Source organism: Lutjanus erythropterus, chromosome 1, assembly GCF_056507025.1.
Source record: "Lutjanus erythropterus isolate fLutEry1 chromosome 1, fLutEry1.hap2, whole genome shotgun sequence".
NCBI classification, from domain to species: domain Eukaryota; kingdom Metazoa; phylum Chordata; class Actinopteri; order Lutjaniformes; family Lutjanidae; genus Lutjanus; species Lutjanus erythropterus.
In genome coordinates, this window is record NC_139317.1 from 30,694,242 (window position 1) to 30,715,493 (window position 21,252).

Genomic DNA, 21,252 nt, shown 5'->3' on the forward strand with positions numbered 1-21,252 from the left:
TTTACACTTTATTGCCGGTAGCTATGTTCAAAGGACACTTCACTAATCGACACTCCTGTGGAGAATAAAGACTCATGTAAATTTAGGTGTTTGGTGATTGTGGAGCCATTGCGCCGCCAGCGCAAGTGATTTTGCTATCTTACGCCAGCGCAAGTACCATTTTTGCCATGTGGGTAAGATAGCAAACGCACTTGCGCTGGGTCTGTGCCGCTGTGGGCGGGAGGTCTAAGCATGAAGGCAAAACGAAGGCGTGGCCGGGCGCGTTTGCTATCTTGTGCTCAGCGCATTGGAGTAAAACGCGCTTGCGCTTTAGACCAGCCAAAACCTGGTCGAAGCGCAAAGTCTGTGGTCTTTCAGCACAAGATAGCACCTGGTGGGCTTGTCCGAAACACACACACGTCTTTACAATCACAAAACACCGTCATTTATGGTCATTCTCTTCCTCCCACGTGAGTGTGGATTAGTTAAGTGTTATTTGAACATATTTTTTTATCAGCAATAAAATGTAAATATTGAAATTAAAAGCGTTCGCGTGTCTCGCGCTTTGCTGAGGCGCACACACGTCTCCACAATCACAGAACACTTTTCATCAATGTTAAACAGCCGTGTGCGCATGTGTCTTTAAAGATAAACTCACTAAAGAGGAAAATAATTATAATTTTAAATCCTAATAAATCTAAATAGACCTGCGAAGGGAGCACGGCCGCGATCACACCTGTCTGATCGTCTTTATCAGATGAGTCAGCATGACAGCTGGAGCAGCTGTAGTGTTTGTGTCTGCCTGTTTGTTATGATCCAGAAAAACTAGGATTGAACAGTTATGATCTATAACATACAAAATATACAAGACACTATATTTGACCACAGGACTCCAGCCCAACAGAGAAAAAAGTTATGTGTGCTTCTATCAGAGCTGGTTGGATAGATCTGTGCGTAATTTTGCACACTCCAAAGTTCAGAACAGAACAACTTGTTTCGCAGCGGGACAGAGGAGGGAGGATGAGAGGAGGAGATGATGATTAGGTGGGAGAGGAGAAGAAGGAGGAGCACAGACAGCCGCGTATCTGCTCCTCCACCTGGCTCAGGTGGACCAGCGGAACCGGGAAGCTTCGCGGCTGGACTGGATCTGTTCGCCTCTCCTCTCTACTGCACCATCTCTCTCCCCGCTCCTCAGCCAGTAAAATTAATAATGATGATGATGCTAATAATTAATTATAAAATACAACACAATTTCAAGGTGCTTCGGTGTAAAACATTACCAGTTACATATCTGCATGACATTTGCAGTTCATTTATTGTATTGTTTTTTGCAGGCGTTACTGTAAACTATTTCAGCGTGATATATTGCGTGCTCTTGCACATTCTCTTCTCGAACCAGATCTGTCTCCTTGCTTTGAAAATCTTTTCTCTTTGTTTCTTCCTGGTAAATCCTCCGTCATGCTGCCTCCGCTTGCGTTGCTGGGCACCTGCCTCTTAAAAGGTGATGAGAGCTGACTTTCTGATTGGTTTATTGCATGTTCGGCCTAAACTCGCCTGTGAATTAATGAAGGCACTTGGGCACATCTGATAGGTGTATCCTGCTTTGCGCTGGTGGCGCAAAGGGCGGGGCAGAGCAAAATATCACTCCTGCCCCTGGCACAAGATGGCAAAGGTGGATTTGGACACGCCTTGAATAAATTAAATCCATTGCGCCTCCCGCTTGCTTTCGATCAGCACAAGACACGACCCTAAGGCACAAACACGTTTTACTCAAATGCGCTGAGCACAAGATAGCAAACGCGCCCGGCCACGCCTTCGTTTTGCCTTCATGCTTAGACCTCCCGCCCACAGCGGCACAGACCCAGCGCAAGTGCGTTTGCTATCTTACCCACATGGCAAAAATGGCACTTGCGCTGGCGTAAGATAGCAAAATCACTTGCGCTGGCGGCGCATTGGCTTTGCACCGGGCGTAAGATAGGGCCCTGTGAGTCCTCTGCAGTGGACATAGGCTCGACTTCTGCCTATGGCCCTGTGCTGCATGTCATTCCTCCACATTCTCCCCTTCTCCTGTCATATCTTCAGCTGTCCTATAAATTAAAGGCATAAAAAGACAAGTTTAAAAAATAAAATATGTTTCTCTGCTGTATACTCTTACCACTTCCCCAGGGTGTGCCATCTACTATAGGTGATACACTGTCTATCAGTAAGTACCTCATAAAACCCCACTTCAAATAATCCAAACTATTCTGAAAAGTAAGTTTGTTACATATCTACATGCTACAATCCTGCTACATATTCAATCACATACTAACTACATAAAAATTTACTCAACTAAATTTTTGTCAAAGACTTTGACACACTTTAAGTTAAACAAACATTAAATTGGTAAGTTTGTTTTTTTTAATTAATATACAAATCCCTGTCCTTAATATCTCAAATCATAAGGTTTCAAAACAATATAATCCAGAACAAACATGCAGAGTTTGTCTTGGAAGACAGGCTTAAAGAAAAAATAATTAGACATTCTTATTAGCTATCTTTGGGCTGAGTATACACTTTTAAAGGTCTGTGATCTGCTTAATCCACAGCTAAGTGTCCAAACTAAGGGCCACACTCTGAGGGAGAAATAAAATGTCTTTGTGTCAGCACCACTTTATGGTTTCTAAGCAGAAAACAACACCACACCCACAGCGCGGCTTGAAATTTGGATGTGTAGATGTACATTAAAAACCGTGGATAACAAAAGCAGTGCAGTGCAATTGATCTAAGCTGTGTGCAAAGGCAGGACTTTGGGGAAATCAGGAGCTTCATTAAAGTTTCATATTGTATTTCTGTACACTTGCAGTTTCATCTTGTGTCTCTATTTACTTAAGGGCCCAAACTGAGGAAAGTTACCCTCACCCTGGGAGCTTGGATTATAAAAGCTTTAACACAATTGTCATGTGAAAAAAAAGACTGTTAAAGTATTGTCACAGTTTTATCCGTGACCTCAGTAAGGGAATTTTGAAATAGAAATACAAGAGGGACATATTTTTTGTGTTCCAGTGGGATGATTGTTTAATGTTTTGTTTTTGGCAAAGCACAAATATACCAGATTGTGTTGATACTGGCACCATGAGTGAATCATATTTTCTGATGTGTGCTATAATATGCTATGTATGCTATCAGAATCATTTATATAAACATACAATGTAGATGTCTGATTGACTCTACAATGTGTGTGTCCATTTACAGTTAAGTGAAGTTCTTGAGAATCTACTTGTCTGTATCTGTGTCTGTCTGTGTCAATCTGTCACTTTCCACTTTCTCCACATTCACCACAGTCATAGTGTCACCAAACAGACAGAATGACAGCAGATAGTCACATTCACTCACTCTGTGACACACACACACACACACACACACACACACACACACACACACACACAGTACCATGGCATTAGTCAGTTCGGATTCCCCCTGCGCGGCAAATGATCTGTGAAAATCATACAGAAAAACTGTGCCAGTCTTGGACAATACACACACACACACACACACACACACACACACACACACACACACACACACACACACACACACACACACACATATGCATGTGCATATTCACAAATTGAAGTATACAAAGGTGCTAGCTCTTTTGCCAGATCTCTTTCACACACACATGCACACGTGGCAGAACTAACAGGCAGATATCTTTGATAGCTGCCCAGGTTTGATGGCCCGTTGCTGGCAGAGGCTTTTAGAGTGACTGGTGTTACCTCACTGTCCAGTGTCCTGCTGGGCCTTTTGTCCCAATCTGTGGGTTGTCGTTTTATAAATGAGGGTGTCCATGGGGAGATGAAAGGAATGGAAAAAGGTGAGCCCTTTGCAGAGCAAAGAAGTGAATCGCTGAGAAAATCTCATATAAAAGAGGCACAAACATACTTCACTGCATTAGAGCAAGCAGCTTAGCCAGGGTAAACACATTATATGAAAGTCAAATTTATTCTTTCAAATGATGAAATATTTTTGACACAAAACAATTACCTTTGCATGCATTTTGTTCTATTTTACAACATTTTAAAGGTGAAGATGTTAATTCACTACAGGATCTGTTAAGCACAAAGTTTTGGTTTCTACCACATCTGAACAATATTTAAATTAAATATTATATACATACATACATTTACAGTCAAAGCCTAGAAAAATAAACAAAACCATAGTGTTCTTAGTAAACAGAGTAGCACTGAAAAAATACGCTTTGTTAATTCAGTGTATATGAAAGCAGTCATGCAGGTCATTGTGAAATCTGATCTGTTTTCGCTTTCATTGCTTTGTGTTTTTGCGCGTATATCACTATAACCACAGCATGCTCACATGCATAGAATACACAGACATGTGACGTTAAAGGTAGAGTTTGCAGGATTTGTCAGTTACTGTTTGTAGATATATAATAGGACCTAGGCATCGTGTTGCTGCTCAGCCTTGCTTCCAGTTTTTCCCAGTGGCCGCTCACGATATTGCAGCGAAAAATTCCCATGTGCCCCAAAAAGTATTTTCCCCAGAAGCCACCACTACAAAAAATATTTGTAAAACTAAGTCTATGGGCAAACAAGACACCACTTTTATGATTTTTGAAGTGTAAATGCAGTCACGGTAAGACAGAAGAAAAGCTGACATTAGGATATGAACAAACTCAGTGGTGTGACTCAGCGTCAGCCCCACTAAGGGGCTCATGTTGATTACGATTAATGTCTGCGACTGCAACTGGAGTTTGATTTTACCACTTGTTTGCAACTTCCCTTTTTAGGTTGGAGAAACTTCAAGACTCATTGGTGGGGTATTTACTTGCGTGTTTTGTTTTTTATTAGAACAAAATGTTAAAACCTCTTAAGCTTGTGTTGACCACAGACCGAAGTTCAGGCATCTAACCAAAAAACCATTAAAAAAAAGACTCACTGACATTGAGACAAGGGAACAGGATGTGTTAATATGCTAGCAACTTTCTGAATTTTACTCTGACTGTGGACTGCACACCTCTGTTCAAAGGTTGACACCCAGAAATGTCCTGAATACTGAAAAATATGAGAAAACACAGACAGAGCAATTCTCTGAACTGCATAGGTATCCATTGCTTTTTTAGGAAAATGCTTCATTATATGCCTTTAAACCCCTTCAACAAATTAAAAACAATGTACTTTGATTTTTGATAATTTACTGGAATATATATAGACACAGTGTTCACATGATGTTTTAGTGATGTACCCATTATGACTCTTCCTTCTTTCCCATGACATTGGGGCGAGGTTTCTGCACACAGCACCTAGCTTCAAAGCATGCAAGATAGTTTTATTACATCCTACGAATTGGTGAATCTTTCCATAACCCACTCTCTGTTCATTTGAAAAAGAAAGCTGTAGTCTAAAACAAAACCTGCTTCTGAGTCACAAAAGTCACCTGAACCAGTTCAAGCTGTCACTGTGTGTTTATGTGTCAATCCTTTCCCAGAGCTCCAACCTTCAAACCACAAAAGTGCTCTGATGCTATGCTGAGACTGCACACACTCAGATTTAGGTCCAGATGTGAGTGTGTGTGCTTGTCTAGGCCTATGTGACACAGCTGCCGTGTGACAGCTGTGCCCTTTTCAGCATCAGCATCTCAAATATCTCAACCAAACATACATTAAATACAAATACCTCCCTCCTCCATCCATCACATGGGCTGTGCTACACTCTCAACTGATGGTGTCAAGGAACATAGTTGCAACACTTCCACCTCACCTCACGTCTTCTCTATAGCCTGCACCATGCCTTCTTGATAGCGTACAGCAGGGTTTATACCGGCGAAAAGAGGTGAGGCACAAGGCAAGAGAAGAGAACAGAGGAGGTGAGAAAAGAGGGGGGGAGAGAGGTGAAATGCAACGGCAGGAAAAGGGAGAAAAAAGCTGCCCTAGTGTTGGCAGAAATTGTTTCCATGATGTTTGAAGTCCGCAACAGTCCAATTAGGCTGCAAAGAATCGGGATTACACACACACACAACTTTGCCCTGTAAGAGATAGAGGCAAGGAGCGAGGAGGAGGGGATTGAGAGGGAGGGATGGTGATGGGGAGTGAAAGTGGCAGTGAGTTTTGGAGAGATGGCAGAAACCAGGGGGGAGCAGCCTCCACGCTCGTGACAGCAGCTGAAATCCTATCCGCTGGAGGAAAAGGGAGATGACACTCCCATGAAGGAGATGTGCAGGGAAACGAGGCGAGTGGGGGGAAAGAGATAAAAATGACAGAAAAATATAAGAATCTAGTTTGTGAGAGAGTCACAGCTAGAGAGGGAAATGGCAAAACACACAGATTGTTTGGACATTTGTGCTTGTTGGAAGCGATGATCAATAGGCAACTGTTTGGACAGTTTTGGTCAGTTTGGGTGGGCGGTTCAGCCAACAAACAGCACTTGTTTGCCCTTATTTACAGTTGTGTCCCAGTTACCAAATCCCAATCCTGCCACACATAATATCACCAATGTTTTGCACAGAAAAGGCAACAACATCATACAGAATGAGGGCTGTTTTAACTCTCTGGTCCTATAAAACTGTACCTTGTGGTTTCCACACTGTTCATTTTTGTGTTTTACACAATACACAGAGTCTTAATGAACAAGCTTCTTGGGTGTACTAACCAATACTCTGTGTTGCAGCAGTATCTGAGTCATCATGTTTTTATTTTGTTGTTCCGTTGCTGTGTTTTGCAGACCTTGACACACCAGTTCTGACGGTGCACCAGACCATCAGCGATGTGCGTGGCAGCTACTACCAGGAGAAGACGGTGTTCCTGCGCTGCACCGTCAACTCCAACCCTCCCGCACGATTCATCTGGAAACGTGGGAACATGCTCATCGAACAGAGCAAGGACAATGGAGTGGACATCTACGAGCCGCTTTACACTCAGGTACACATGAACACGTACACAGCACATACACACTGCCAGGTGTTCAGTTGCTCCTCGCCTTCTGTTCCTCTCTGTAAGAAGTGCTTCACAAAAACCTCCCCACTGAATTGTATCCTCGTCTACTCAAGTTTTACTCTTCTCTTGAGAAAAGTCGTCCACTATAAATCTCTCTTTTGCTTTTATCTACTTTTCCTGCTATTTCTGTTCTGTGGTCACATGGATATTGTTGACGCACTATGGCTTGTGACCCTGGCACTCCAGGGTCGAATCGACCATTCACTAAAGTCCTTCTCCAACAAATGATCACCCGGGGGTTTTAACCTTAATTCTGTACGACAGGACATGCCAATGTATTGCACATGAGGCTTTAGCAAGAGCAATACTCATCATTTGAGACTTTGCATGATCAAGTTTTGTTAGGTTCAAGTCGAGCTAAGTATGTGGAGGCCTGCCTCTCTGATGAGTGTGTATTATTTTATTACTAAATTTGAAAGTCAAAAACTCAAGAGCAATCTTTAGCATGTTCAGATCTACAGTGGTCGTTATTATTTGTCCAAGCATGTAAGTTTAACTGTGAGGCTAGAATGAAACCAGCTCAAGGAGCTAACATTAGCTTAATTAGCCAGCTAGCTGCAGCTGATGAAATTAGTTGGAGTTGGAACCTGTCTATCTACTTCTGTCTGACATCAATGAGCCATTGATACTAAACGACTACTGCTTTATAACAAAAGCTTTTTGGTAACAAAATAACTGGAGACTTTTGATGTGAAGAATGATTTGGAAATTAAACCCATTTATCACAGTCATGTAGCTAGCCCTGTTTTAATGGAAATACAGAACATGACACGTCAAAATGGGTTAAGCCAAGCCAGCATGTGTATGGAGAAAGGGCTATGGTCTGATATCGAAGCCCAGCACCATGTGCGACTTGACAGAGGAAGGAAAACTAGCCTTACCATCCAGTCAGTCAGTCAGTTTCTTGATAAATTAAGCAGCACTAGAAAAGTAAGTTAAACAAATAAACAGTCCCCAAGCCTGGCCTCTCAGTCCGAGCGCACAAATGTTGCGTTAGCACAACTGCTCCTTTTTTCTCCACTTATCAAAGCATCAGTCAGCCACAAAGCGGAGCCCCTTGAGTTCAATTATACTGCCAGCGGAGCTCTTCCCACGGCTGCCTCAGACACTGTTAGCCCATCACCTACTGTAGTAGACAGACAGTTATATCAAACACAAAGTCTTGATCTGCAAATCACCACTGATGTTGAAAAAGATGTGTGACTCTCTGTGTAGGCCCAAGAGCGTGTGTGTGTCTACATGAGCGGCACACAGGAAGCTGCGAGGGTAAGAAGAGTTTAGTTTATGAGTAGTCCAGGGGAGGGTGGAGGGATTTAACTTTTTTGTTGTTGTACTGACAATCAGATCAGTTTCATTTTCATAATGGTCTCATGTGAAAGCCATCTGAAATTCATCATTCATATGACTTTATATATATAGCCTAGATCTGAGATGCTTCAGTTGGTAATCAGGGCATGTCGACATACAAACACAGTATGTGTTTGTGCGTGTGCATGCATGCGTCTGTGTTTTTGACCCTGTTTATCACACTGCAGCTCATCAAAAATTGAAGTGACTTTTACAGAAGATTACAACCCAGTTTGGAAAAGACAAGAGTAAAAAGCTTGGAGCTTTCTCATTGATGTAATGTTACGTGTTATGAAATGGAAATGTGGTTGTATTAAATTTATGTTTAGATGAAATTTTATACAAGTATTTAACTATGTAAAAGGTTATGTGGTTCAAGATTCAAAGCATCGGTCAGAGACCCCTCCGTCGACTGAGATTCCTCCAGTCGAGCAGTCGTGTTGCTTTTCTTTTGTTTGTTTTTTTGGGGTCAGTCAGTGTGCATTACAATAACAGAATAAAACAGACAGAAAATTACAAAAATGCATGGGGATAACATTTCAGTGAAGAAATATAAATAAGAGGACTCATAAATATACGTTATCTTAGCTGGCACACTTAAAATCCTTGTGGCAACATACTCGTTAACCAATGAGTGAAGCTGAAGCAAGTGGTTGGAGTCCAGGTGATGCCTCTTCACCACAGCACACTGCAGAGTATGTATGCAGGTGATACTTGCTTGTTTTTGCCACTGACAGGTTGGGATTGTTATACTAACATTCTGGAAAGGAACAGTGAGAGACATTTTCTAAAGAGTAAGTTTTGTTTAACCAGAAACAGTGGTTTTATTGCTCGTGCCAAACTAACCAGACTCCCTTTTCAAAATTGTATTTGTCATCATTGTCAGCTTAATTAAGACACAGAAGAAAATAAAACAAAACTCACCAAAAACATCTCGGTTCATCTTTCCACTGTACCAACAATCACCAACTCTGGTTTGGTCGAAATAAATTAATTCATTCGTGGCATGAAGGACCATGGAGCACACAGGACAGCTGACACCAGACAGTGGCTGCAGCAGTGGATAGAAGCTCTGCAGTCTGCTGGGATTTTATAACTGAACTATGGGAGGACGCACACTTTAAATCCAGAGTCTGACTGGTAAAACACACTCATGTAGGCTGATATAGTGAAGTGAAGCGTACTGACCTGAAAAGAAAAAAAAAACAAACAAAGAAGAAAGAGAAAGAATGATTGAATGGCTAACTTGAATGAAAAAAATCTTAGTGAGGGGCAGCCTTAGTGGTAAAATATTCCTTAAGAATGTAAAATTTTAGTATGGTTGTGTGTTTTGTGCCATCTAGGGTGAGACCAAGGTGCTGAAGCTGAAAAACCTCAGACCCAAGGACTTTGCTGATTACACGTGCCAAGTGTCCGTCCGCAATGTGTGCAACATCGAAGATAAGTCGGTCACCTTCAGGCTCACAAATGCCACAAGTAAGTTTTTTGATTGCTTCACCAAAGATAAACAAATGCTTGAAAAGCTTGTGTGCACACAGACACATGCATGCCTTCACAGAGCTGAGGTTTTTCCCTCCATTATCATTTTCTCTCTCTTTGACGTTTGCACTTGCTTTCCCTTTCTTTGATTCTCCCATCTCATCTGACTTTTTTTCTGCATGCTCGCTGTGCCTCAGCTCAGGAGGAGTCTCTTTCTCTCATTGTTAAAATGTCTCCCGTCTTTAGTCATGCAGGAAACGGCGTTCTCCTTTCATCCCCCCATTTTGCTTTCATTCCTCTAATCTCTCTCTTGGTCTCTGTCTTCCTTTCTTTTATTTCCATAGGTTTTTTCCTCTGCCCTTTGACTTTCAGCTCAAACTTGCTCTCAGCCTCTCTGTCTCCTCGTCTGCCTCTCAGCGTGCTATATAGTCTATCTGTCTTGTTTTTCTATTGCCGAGATCTTGTGTCAGCGCCGTCAGCTGTAATTCAGTTGTCACACTCTCTGTTATCTCCAATTCACTCTACACCCCTCTGTCCATCTGCACGACATCGCCCAGCAACTCTGTTACTTACGACAACATTGTAGCCGTTGACAACCCTGTCAGGTTTGTTACGGTCAGACTGATACACCACAAGTGAAAGCTGCATGCTTATGAAGTCTTTTTCATTGTTTATTTTCTCGTCTCCCTCTCTACTTGCTTCATTTTCACACAGTATGTTGATAAATCTTGCAAGACAATTACATGCTTTATAGTGTTTTTCAAACCCATTATCAATTATATTTAACTCCTTTCAGTGATGTGGGTGTTATACTTTGGAATATCTTTGTTATATTTAATGAAACATGCTAGTTTTTATATGCTCAAGAGTCATTTTTGATGATAAGAGAACTATTCAGGGCTTCTGATTTTAATCCACTCTTTCTCACAGTCAGAAGGCATGAATAGATGTGAACTGAAAATGTGGATAAGTCATAATGATTACTTTCACTGAAAGGAGGCTTCAGGTTAGAAAAGTGGACTTTTGACAAAAACATGGCCTCCCGTATTTAATGCTCCAAATAGGTTGTGAAAATGAGAGATTAATATTCCCTTAAAGCAGTAGTTTGACATTTTGGGAATTACACTTTCTTGCCCAGGGTTAGATGATTAGATTGATACTCTCATAATCAGCACAAAGACTGGAAACATATGGAAACAACTAGTTTGGCTCTGATCAAAGTCCACCTCCTTGCACCTTTACATAAGGTATAATGCCCAATACATAATCAGGAATATGGACACCTCAAAGGGCATTATCCCACTTGCACCATGGTCACCATCCAAAGAAAGAAAAATTAAGACCATTACTTTATATTTTCATGTGTTTTGTAATCAGAATTTTTTCACAAATATGCCTGGTGTTACTTGAGGTTTTGAATAATACCTGGAACAGTCATCACTATCCCATAGGGTTGTTATGTAATGCAAACATTAACTAATCCAGTAAATAGAACCTTAGATACGACTTGGCAACATGAGATATTGTCCTTGGTTCAGCTATGAGCCAGAAAGCTAAGGTTACGCTAGCAAGATTCAAAGTCAATAGCACTGCATACGGATGACAAACCGTTAATATAATTTGACAGCATGTTTAACAACAAGACTAGCTAGTTCTGCAAATGATAGGCCATGTAACATCCTGTAGCCAATCAGAATCAAGTATTCATCCAGAGCATGTTATGTAGCTCACTAATTAACAATTTCTAATTTAACATGTTATGTCTTATGTATTTCATCCACCCAAAAACTGAAATGCATAAACTACAAGAACATTATGTTTTTGTTTGTTTATAAACTTACTAAAAATAAAAGAAATCCTTTCACATTACATTACATTAATTTAGCAGATGCAATTTTGTGGATATACAAGAGTTAAAATATCAAACAGGGAAGAGGTTTTTCCTGTCACATCAGTGTTCTTCAGTGCGAACTGCAGTTTTAAAGCTTGGTATCAAAAATATATAAAAATGTTTACTGACTTTAAAGTATGTGTGAATTATCATTTTAAAAGCAATAATATTCCCTCTACGACATCTCAGTTACACAGTAAAAAGTAAAGAGAGAAAAAGTAGTTTTGCTGTGGTTTTTATGATGGCCACACTTTTAGGTTTTACTTTTTATTTACAGACTTTGAAGGAGAGGTTATCAATTGAGCAATAAGGCCTCTTTCAGATAAGAGATAAAGTTCCCCAGCAGTCTTCTGAAGTGAGCTGAAGGTGGGAATGATAAAAAAAAAAACCCTCAAAGAAACAAACTCTGTGATAAAGTTAAGAGGAGAGAAAACAGAGGTTGGCATCTCTGTGAAGGACTGACCATAAGAAGTGGCTGCAGACAGATATAGAAAGGGGACCAAAATGAACAGACAGAAAATGAAGATGGACTGGGCTTGCAGAAAACAGACAGACTTTAATGAATCGGCTTCAGGTGACTGTAGCTCACAGACATGCTATTAATTAGAGCAGACCAGACAACACACAAGATGATGAGGAGCAATGGATTATGAGAGAAATGCTTTTAACAGAGAGCGACTAAAAATGGAACAAAAACAAGAAACAAGGCTAAAACGTCTGTGGAACACTGACGCTTTATTTCTTTGTAACATACAAATGTCCTTTGGATGTATATTAGATAATAATCAGAAAGTGTAAAACAAGGCTGTTCCTCAAATCAATACATCAGCTGTAACTTTTTTGGAAAACAGTCACAAAAAGTGTTGTTCCAAAGCAACAGGTAGAAAAAGACAAAATAAATAGGTGTAACTACTCAAGCTGTTTGTGATGGGTGTTCTTCACTCTCATTCCTTCTGTCTTTCTGTCCTCCCCTCTTGGACTCCTGTGGTTGAGATCGATTGTATCCACACAGCTCAGTCAACACACACACACACACACACACACACACACACACACACACACACACACACACACACACACACACACACACACACACACACACACACACAGAAACACAGCCATAATAACAATAAGAGTCTGCCTGGTGCTGGCATACGGGCTCCGACACTTGCCAGAACAGCCAATCTGTCTGGACCTCACAGCCTCACTGAGTGACGGAAAACACACTGCATTTTAGTATGTGTGTTTCTGTGTGTGAGTGGTTTTTTACAGTTATTTGTCTGCATTGCTTACACACATTTCTTAAGTAAAACCCAAGTCACCAATTGCCTTTCTGGAACATTTTTCCACCTATTGCCCTAAAATCTCAAATTTTACACATACATGCACTTGCCATAATGGTATACTGCCCATCCCACACTGAAAAATTGAAATAAATATGTAGTAAGCTTTTGGTGGATCCTCAAAGTCAGCAAAAGTTATATTTTGAAATGTTCAGCTCCCACAGTTGTACAGCTATTGCATGCCTGTCCTTGTAACTGTATCCAATAAGCCACTGTCAAGAACTCCTATAAATCTGATTCAAAAGATTTCTAAAAAGCGATTGCTCCCTCTGAAAACTTTTTTATGCTAACATTTTTTTTTCTGTAATTTCCCTGAAATTCTTATTAAAAATGACTGTATTCACAACGATATTCAAAGTTAGCTAGGTTTGTAGTTAGTAAGGTTGAAACGGTTTGCTGTGTATTGACAAAACCATGGTGCTGTCCGTGGTGCTGAAGTAAGAGAAGAAGTCCTGTCCTTTTGTCAGTTTAATGCTCTCTAAACTAATAAACTATGCAGCTATTAATAAAAAATAAATAAAGAATACAGAACCAAAAGACCTGTTTATGAGTCAGTTGTCAGTTGTGGTGGCTGAACAGAACAAATCAGGTTACTTAAAAGAACCGGCATTATCCTCACATGGGTTCTCCAATCTAGTCATCCCCCATTATAAAGGAACAAATTGCTGACTGCATTTACTTTTCACACACGTGGAACAGAAATTCTAGAGTAAGCTTTAAGCTAAGATTTAAGTATATGGTCAGAGTGCCATGTGCTTTCACATGTGCATGTTATTTTGTTTTGTTGCCCTGTATATTAGTATTATTTGTTATTTATTTTTTTCTTATTCACAATATGTCAGTATTTGAGTGTTTTTTACTGTTACAGTAAGAATTGTGGACGATGAGCCACTGATGAATGTTTTTCAAAATATGACACAATGGCACACGTTATTTTCTGTATTTTTGTTTTCCCTGCTGTGCCAAAAACGTACCGAACTATGATCTTTAAACCAAGTTACATACCAAAGTGTGTACCCTTCCAAGCCTAGCAGGTAACGGTGTGCTTTATTACACCTGTTAACCGCAATACACTGAAACAATAAAAAGAGATAAAGAAGCAAAGCGGGAACAAAGTAATACAGGGTTTTAAATGAATCCAGTTACAAGAGACGAATAACACTGCTTTTCAGAAGTGTAAACATAATAATGTTATCTCAGCAAATCACATCTCTAGACCCAGATCTCCAAAATAACAAGATAAGAGTGACAGACGGGGAAACACAGAAGAGATAGAAAAGAGACAAAATGAAATAGAAACATGCAGGGCAAAGAGAGTGGAGCGGAATAGACAGATGGACACAGCGACAGAGATGGAGAGATTGTAAAAAAGGAAAACAAACAGTGTTTTGCTGCTTTGTTTTTTGTCCTCTATAATATTTATCTAATGAGCGTATTTTGTTGTTCCCCACTGAGCTCCCTTTTGTCCTTGTGGCGTCAGTCACTGCTTAGATTAGATTCATCCAACTAGGTCAAGCCATCGCCACTGATTCACCGCACTGGGACAAGGGGATTGATTGATTTTTATATCATAATCCCAACCTGGGATTTGAGTACGGGGCTTCTGCCCCCCCAGTAACTGCTGGCGGCGGCCAAATCCTCTTCCCCTGCCTCTCATAAAAAGAACATGGGGGCAGTGCTCCTGAGCTTGTCATGTTATTTAAAGTGGTGGAGGGGTGGAGGGAGGGTAATGGAACAAGCCCTGTATGTGAGGAGGGATGGAGCAAAACAGGAGATTGCATTAGATTGACAGCCACGATAACTGGATACCACCATCCAACATAGTGGCCTGCTATTTTTCTCTAATACAGAGGATACAAGATATTTATTTATCGCTGTACAACAGGGATGTACAGCAAGATTTTGATGTAGTTCTCCCTTGGCTACTCATAAACAAACAACATATAAAATCATATACCTAGAGATAAGATATAAAAAAATATAGAACTAACTATTTTACATGCTAGAGTGCTGATGATGAATTAAGCGGTCCCACAGCCTGAGGGAAGAAGCTGGTCTTCAGTCTGGGGATACGGCAGCGGGTACTTGTGTATCTCCTGCCTGACAGAAGCAGGGTGAACAGTCTGTGGCTGGGGTGTGTATTGTCTTTTAGTTTCCTCTGGTCTCTGTGAAGGCACCCTCTCTCCCTGATATCACTGACGCTCAGTAGATGGGTACCAGTGATGTTCTGGGCAGTTTTAATCACCTGCTGCAGAGTCTTTCTGTCTTGGACCGTGTACATCCCACGCCAGTCTGTGATGTTTTCAGTCAGGATACTTTCTATTGCACTCTGTGATGTGATCGTAGATGTTGACAGGAACATGGACTGGGAAAGGAAACTAAAAAAGAAGAGAGACACATCACATCACTACAGAATACTTGATGCTCTGCTTGGAACCAGTTCTATTGAAGCCTATGGGAGAAGCATGCTAAAACCCACCATGACCTTGATGAAGAAATGTCTCTAAACATTTCAGAGAATAACGCTGACTGATTTTTCAAGTGCAAACCTTTGTTTTGTTGCACCTCCTATAAGCTTCAGTTGAACTGGAACTAAAGTCTGCAGCATACAATGTCTATAGTGATGTCATGTCCCTTCCTTCTTTTTTAGTTTCGTTTTTGGTTCCCAGGATTTCTTAGACCTATTAACCTGCTCTACCTCAGCTCCACTAATGTAGACAGGAGATTGTGTCTTTGCCTCTGCTTTCCAAAAATCTACAATCAACTCTTTGATTTGCTGATGCTGAGCAGTAACTTGTTCTCTGCACGCCACTCTGCAACACTGCTGATTTATATGATGCTTGCAAGAAAAACTGGGGCGAGTAATATTTTCTTCAAGTTCATTTGAAGTGAAAAATACTTGACACATTGTCTGTAAATAAACAAATTGAATAAAGAAAAACTTGTTTTATAAGGCAAATTATTAATCTGGCACAAATTATTTTTAGTGATGGCTTCTGCAGAGATCTAATAGTATTATAAAATCATTAAAATCATTCATTATCCAGCTATCAGTGTCAAAAAAGGTGGTAATTTTATGTTAGAATAAAGTAAAGTTCTTTTTCTCTTGTTCTGTTGACAAAATGATAAATCACAAAACATTAAACAATGCTACAAAAAATGTTTCCATTCTTTAATAATGTTGGTCGCAGGTATTATAGAGGAAAGAAACAAACACACACAGACACACTCACACTCCCATGATTTAAAGCCATTTACAGCCTTTGAGAGAACTGAGTCATCCAGTAAATCTGACCGATGGGCGAGTTGATTCAGTCTTTTATTGATTACTGTAACTCTTACTACGATAAACCTACACAATAATATGACAGTCATACAAGTGTGTAATATATATGATGAGATCAATAGTGGCAAAGCATATGAATTCCCCTTCGAAAAGTTGAGGATCAATGGGCAATCTGCAATAACCTTTAGTACTGTAAAACCTCTGCAGTGGGATAATGTACGGCATCTGTGCTGCCAGTTTTATGTAAGGCTATAATCCGAGTGAGAGTGGTCATGTGGAGGAGAGAGTGAATCAGAAAATAAAATGGAAAAATGAGGGAGGAAGATGGAAACACATTTAATATCTCAAATCATCTAAAAGTTTCCTTTATTTAAAGCCGTTCATCTATTACAACATTTACTGATTGGTTATATTTTTATTTGTTTATTTCCACACAAAAGAATACGTATAGATATTTAGCCAAGAGATCATGTGTGTCTGGGCTTTATGGATGTATGCATGCCTCCTACAGGAATTATTACACTGCTCAGTTCCTAAACTCCTCTGACATTTTTTCCACCAGTGTCATATCCAGTCCAGTCAAGGGATCAGGGTGGGGATGTACAGCCACACCACTGGCAAGAATCAATTTGCTTGTAAGGCTTCTTTGATCATTTTTTGTGAAGTCACTGGAAGGGGCTTTAAGAATCTCACAATTTCAGTTCTGTGCCCTCTGCTCTTGACCTTTCTAGTTTTAAAACATATTGCTTTAACTATACATGTGAGCATGCAGCATTCTTTCAGCAAGAGTCTGCTTCACACACACAGAATTACACACACTTATACTAATAGGCTGCACTACACGAATGAAAAAGACCACTTGCATTTTTAGGTTTATTTGCAGTCTTCTCATGACAATCTGCATCTTTAAACTCTATCCTGATGTAGTCCAAGTCCTGGTTTCTGATATAATATGTATTCAAACTGACAAGCTTTTATTTAACGTAACAATCAAACTTTTAATTTGTGCACCTGAAAATGCAGACTAAAACAGATCTAAAACTGGTTAAAGGATGAAACCAAAAAAGGCAGACTGCAGCTAAGCGGGCAGACTTCAAAGTGATAGAAGTGAAATCAGTCATTTTATCTCACTGGTCTACTGCTGCTTCAGTCTCTTAGTTTGTTTGTGTTATTTTGTGTCTTTGGTGTTATAAAAGATTGGGACGGACTCACCAAAGTCACACAAACACACTAATAGATAGAGGCAGTGGTAGACCAGCAGCTGTGTTCTGCAAGGTAAAATTTCTGCTCCTGCCTCTGGAGTTTGGTTTGTTTGGACATAGTTATATCTGTCTCATGTAACAGCTGTTTTCTGTCACAGCAGACAGTTTGATGGTAAAGAAAAGGGGTGAAAATATTCTAAATTTATTGTACACTTAAACTTATATTGACTTTTTTCTTAAGTAGATCTTTTTTAAGTGCCGAAAATACCTTATGTTGCTGATGCAGTCCCCAGCAGTAAATGTGTCTTGGTGCCCCTCTCTGCTTCTCTAAACTGGGAACATGTGGACAGGAATCTACTGTAGGAAATACACTGAATATTGATAAGTACCTCATAAAACCCAACATCAAATAATGATTGGTTAAACGTGTGCTTTTGCTATGAAATGTCAAAAAAATTCCAACTATCTGTTACTTTTTCCTGTTAATTTTATTATTGTTCTGGTTTCATTACATGATGCAATTGAAATTTAGATCAATCACTTAGATCAATATCGGTACGGCTGCCATGAAAAAGGTCTGTTAAAGCATTAGTATTGGGTTGGCCACAGTACACTTAAAATACATCTTACCTTACTTCAGGGTATTTTGCCTGTGTCTATAGAAGTAACAGTGACCAATCCTCCATTTTCTAAATCACATCTGGAACATTTCTTCATGATGACACCGAGGATCAATAGCAACTTTTTCCTACTTGTTGGCCAGGCTACTGCCTCACCGTACATATGACTGACGCTACGGTGACAACCACTCTTTCAGGGTACAAAAAACAAACATACAGTCCCTGTCAGCACACACCTTTATCTAAACCTTTAAGCTTTTATTTCTAGCTGATTTCCCCCCAATAACCCCTCTGCCTTGAGCTCATAGATGAATTAACTCCTGTGAATCTGAAACAGGTAATGCAGCCTGGAGCTGAGAGAGAAAGCAATCGTTGGAGAAAATACAGTAAAAAAAAAATGTAGAAAGAATGAGAACCATGCAGGTATAGAGACGGAGACAAGGGAAGGTAAAGACACAAAAATATTGAAGATACAGAGGTGACAAACTGACAGAGAGAAAAGGGGGGAGAAGGAGTGTGGAAGTGCGAGCGTGGAAGAGAGAGGCATTTGTTACCTGGTTGTAAACCGCTGTGCTGCACATAAATCCCATTACTTTGGGAAGAGCGCTGGCTGATCCCACCGTTACCGTCACCCACGCATCCCCAGGAAATTGAAGCTATAATTCTCAAATCCTCAGTTCCTCCCCCCGTTGCTTCACATAGTGTTCTCTCTCTTCTTTTTTTCCCTTTTCCCAGACTATCTCTCCGCTGTACTTTTAGGCCTTTTCTGTCTCTGGAATGACGAGTTTAATTTATTTAGTTGTTTGTTACACTTATTTATACTGACATTCACCTAATTTCAGCTCATTTTGAGTCTCCTGTTAACTTGACTTGTGTAATGTAGGATACCTGTGCACACAGAGAAATCTACTCTTTGATTATTGGACCTTAAAGGGGTAATCTGTAATAAATTTGCTGTAATGGATCATAAAATGACCATGATATGCCATCAGAAATTAAGTAAACATGTTAAATTGAAATACTGGCTTGTCTGACAACAGCGTTTCAGCTGCAGTGTCATACTGTGAAATTTTTATTCTGTTTGCCCGTCTCACATTAATTAGACTTCAAATTAATGCTGAATGTTTGCCAAATGAGTAAATGTTTGTTTATGTGAGAAATCATTAAAGATCCGGTAGAAGGAGTAGATGTTTGTAACGGTAATACTGAATAACCATAGACTGTATATTAAATAGGACCTCAAGTCTGTGCCTACAACGTGCTATCGAGATTCCAGTACTCGTATTTGGATGCGCAGTTGTTGTATATTGCTCCTTTTAATATAATCAGTTATGACAACATAAAGGGCTTTGCTAGAATATATTCCCAACTGACCTGATACTTTACTGTAACTGTAACAAACAGATAAATAACAAAGCAAAACCATTGCCATGGAGGTTTGTTTAATACTTAGAATGCTCATCAGGCCTGCAGGGTTTATTTTCCTCACGTTGTGATTTGATACAATGGAAGTGGACAGTGCTATTTATGTGCTGATTGCAGTTGTTACACCAGTGAATTTCTTGTCAGCCCGAGAGCCGTCACCAGTGAGGTTAGCTAAAGAGATGTCCCATTAATGTGCGTTATGGCATGCACATTTTTTTGTCACCGATCTAAAAGAGCACACGGCTGTCTGTGTGTGTGCACAGCAGCGTGTGCGTTCTCATATTAGTGAAAACATGCATCTGTAAACTAGTTTGTCGAGCCTCCGTGCACCTCTTTCATTACAGCGATTGCAATCTGTTAAAAAAGAGATTAGACGAGAGGATGTACTGCATAAAGTCTATTAGAGGAATGAATTGCTTCCTGTACTCTGTGGGGTCGGTCTCTCACTGAGGATTACCTCTCTCAGGTCGATAAAAGCCTGGATTCTCCTCCTTTTTGTCCTCTAGAGTCCATTTAAAATAGCTGTCTGGGGCATACTCCATCAAAATGCTCAAATATTAATATGTAAAGCCTTATGGATGCATTGCAACAATGCAATATGTTTCATAGTAAACAAATTTCTTCTTTGAAACATGAACATAAAATGGTTACACCTTCTAATACAGTACACACATCCATGCTTAAATAATCCATAACTAAAGCATTACATAACAGGGTTTTTTAATCTTTTATAATCTGAGGTCAGTTCAATGAGCTCAGGACTGAGAACATTCACACCTACAGTCTGTCAAGTACGACCACAGTCAAGTACCATGATCTGACCTACTCACAACACCAGTGTGAGGCTTAAAATGTCTTGTTCAAGGAAACCTCCATGTTAAAAATGCATTAATCCATAATGTATCGTCAACTTTATGGCTCAATATTGATAAAGACATTGCAATTATAGATTCAGATGATCAACACTCACTGGATCATCATTTTAGGAAAATATGCTGGTAAACATTTACCCTTTTTTATTGATAATCAGTGTTGAATACATGTTAGGGCTCTAATGTGTAACATTTTGGAAATAAAATTGACGAAGCCTATGTTATAATTATAATTATAATTATAATTATAATTTATTTATTTTTGTATCTACATTATCCCAAATCTTTCCAACAATGATCAGCCACAAAGAAATCAACATGTATACAAGGTGTATGTTTGCCACGAGCCACTAGTTGCTTTAACTTCTGGGGAAACACGGGATATGTCAGATATGTTAGAGAGTGAGGAACAAAGTCTGTGAACATTATTAAACACAAATCAACCTTTTAATTAAATATTTAATGCATTACCCTGCCTGTGAACATGTCAGATAGATGTGCTTCAGCAACGATAATTGTTTCACAATGAAGACAACAACTCCCATGATCCCAGGCTACTTTACGACATCACCCAACTGCTTCTTTTGTTATTGTTTTAATGTGAAAGAGAGCTAGCAGCTAACACTTACATATTGTGTGTTTTCACTTCATAAACTAATGCTCCAAAATATCATAGTGAGTATTAGAAATGTAATTATTTATTAAAAATGTTTCACAGAGGTTTTGATATACAGGACTTTATAGGATTATGTGATCATAAGTGTTCTACATTCAGCAAGCATGAGTTTTATATCCTTATTACCATGAACCATTCAAT

General features: G+C 39.7%; 1 protein-coding gene across 2 annotated transcripts in view; it reads left to right on the forward strand.

Annotated features, from left to right (window-relative positions):
• mdga1 (MAM domain containing glycosylphosphatidylinositol anchor 1) overlaps positions 1-21,252 on the forward strand; it is a 256,196-nt gene that overhangs the window by 148,711 nt on the left and 86,233 nt on the right. For both annotated transcript variants that reach the window (XM_084719638.1, XM_084719647.1), the window contains exons 5-6: positions 6,699-6,895; positions 9,661-9,793. In XM_084719638.1, the coding sequence (XP_084575764.1) occupies positions 6,699-6,895; positions 9,661-9,793 (330 nt within the window). The remainder of the gene's footprint in view (positions 1-6,698; positions 6,896-9,660; positions 9,794-21,252) is intronic.